Raw genomic sequence first — 1,898 nt, 5'->3', positions numbered from 1 at the left:
GGCAGTAAGCTCTAGACACTGAGGGTTTGCAGAGAGAGTCTAGGCAGTAAGCTGTAGTCACCGAGGGTTTGCAGAGAGAGTCTAGGCAGTAAGCTGTAGACATTGAGGGTTTGCAGCCCCTCCACTTCAGAACCATCAGCTCTACAACCATGACAGACTAAACTTGCCACCTCCTGAGTGGCCCTTAGCGATCGGGGTCTCCATGTGGCAGCCGCTGGCACAGTTCTGTGGTACCTTAGATGCGTTGTGTGTCTTAACATGAAGCTTACCCTCTCTGCTCAGAGCTATGAAGCTGCCGTGACCCTGGATCCTGACCAGGCACAGGCGTGGATGAACATGGGCGGCATCCGGCACATCCAGGTAGGAGCACTGCCCACTGTCCTCATCCCACCGTGGTTCAGAAGCCATGGTCCATCCTTTCCTTGTAAGCATTTGGAGACTTAAAACATAGGATTCTGAAAATCAAATGCAGAAGTGCTGTGTTCTCCACATAGTGAATAATCACAGGCCCATTTAAATGTTTATAAATCTAACTCAATGATCCCGCTGATGGTGAGGAACATCAGATGTGGGAAGAAGGGTTATCTGATGTGGGAGGTCCTTCTGTATATGTGCTGCTTTTATTGGTTGATGAATTTAGCCAATGACTTAACAGAGTAAAGCCAGGCAGGAAATTCATTAGTAAAATTGAGACGGCCCCTTCTTTCCCAGCCACCCAGACCTGATAATCACACAGAAACTATATTAATTACAATGCTGCTTAGCCAATAGCTTAGGCATATTCCTAGCTAGCTCTTGCATCTTAAATTAACCCATTTCTATTAATCTGTGTATTGCCATGAGGCTGTGACTTACCGGTACAGCATGTTACTCCTTCGGCAGCTACATAGCTACATGGCGTCTGCTCCTCTCTCTCTCTCTCTCTCTCTCTCTCTCTCTCTCTCTCTCTCTCTCTCTCTCTCTCTCTCTCTCTCTCTCTCTCTCTCTGTGTGTGTGTGTTCCCACCTGACTATATTCTGCCATAGGCCAAAACAGCTTCCTTATTAACCAATGGTAATAAAGCATATTGACAGCATACAGAGGGGAATCCCACATCAGTTATCAAGCAGTGGCTGAGGTCTGTGTGCACTGACACAGAGACCCGTGGAACTTGTCAGCTCCTCGGTAATACCAGTCTGTTAATTTAAATACCGCTTTACTATTTCTTGTTTTCCATTATGTGTTTATCTGGGTGTGGGTTTATACACATTAGTGCAATGCTCTCCGAGGCCAGAAGGGGGTGTTGGTGGGTCCCATAGAGCTGGCGTTATGGACCTTGTACAATGCCCAGCATGGGTGCTGAGCACGGGATGTGGGTCTTCTCTAAGAACACCATCCACTCTTCACTGCTGAGCCATCTCTCCTGCCCCTTTATTCTCTAACCTTTTAGTAGAAAACATACTTGTCTGCTTTGGTCCCCACCCCCTAAAGCTAACTTTGGGTAAGTCTTTCTGCCAAAAATGACTGAAAGTGACCCTGGGTGGGGTGTTGTTTATAGCCAATAAAGTCAAAGATGTGCCGTGATTCCTTCATGCATGTACGCATTCATCTTCTGGACTTCTCTGCGGAGCACGCGTCCTGTATGCCAGGTGCATGTCTAGACACTGGGCGTGTGAGAGTGATCAGACAAGACAAGACAGAGACTCCTGTCCTGGTGGAGCCTGTGTTCTAGTCCAGGGTGACAGGCAATATGCACACATGTAGTACACACATGTGTATATTATACATGCCTAAAACATATCAGATTGTGAAGTGCACATGAAGAGGAAAGGGAAAGGAGAAAGGGCACTGATGGGGATCTGAGAGCAGCTCCTGTAGGGATCTGAGGGGTCCCGTCATGCGGACACACACGGAGCACA

General features: G+C 47.6%; 1 protein-coding gene across 1 annotated transcript in view; it reads left to right on the top strand.

Moving 5' to 3' along the window:
• Tmtc1 (transmembrane and tetratricopeptide repeat containing 1) overlaps positions 1-1,898 on the top strand; it is a 205,632-nt gene that overhangs the window by 192,451 nt on the left and 11,283 nt on the right. Inside the window, exon 21 of the mRNA XM_005364621.2 lies at positions 283-360. Coding sequence (XP_005364678.2) covers positions 283-360 — 78 coding nt within the window. The remainder of the gene's footprint in view (positions 1-282; positions 361-1,898) is intronic.

Source organism: Microtus ochrogaster (genome assembly GCF_000317375.1).
Source record: "Microtus ochrogaster isolate Prairie Vole_2 chromosome 14 unlocalized genomic scaffold, MicOch1.0 chr14_random_2, whole genome shotgun sequence".
Classification (NCBI taxonomy): Eukaryota; Metazoa; Chordata; class Mammalia; order Rodentia; family Cricetidae; genus Microtus; species Microtus ochrogaster.
Note: the sequence above shows the minus strand (reverse complement) of the source record. Positions and strands in the feature narration are given on the sequence as shown.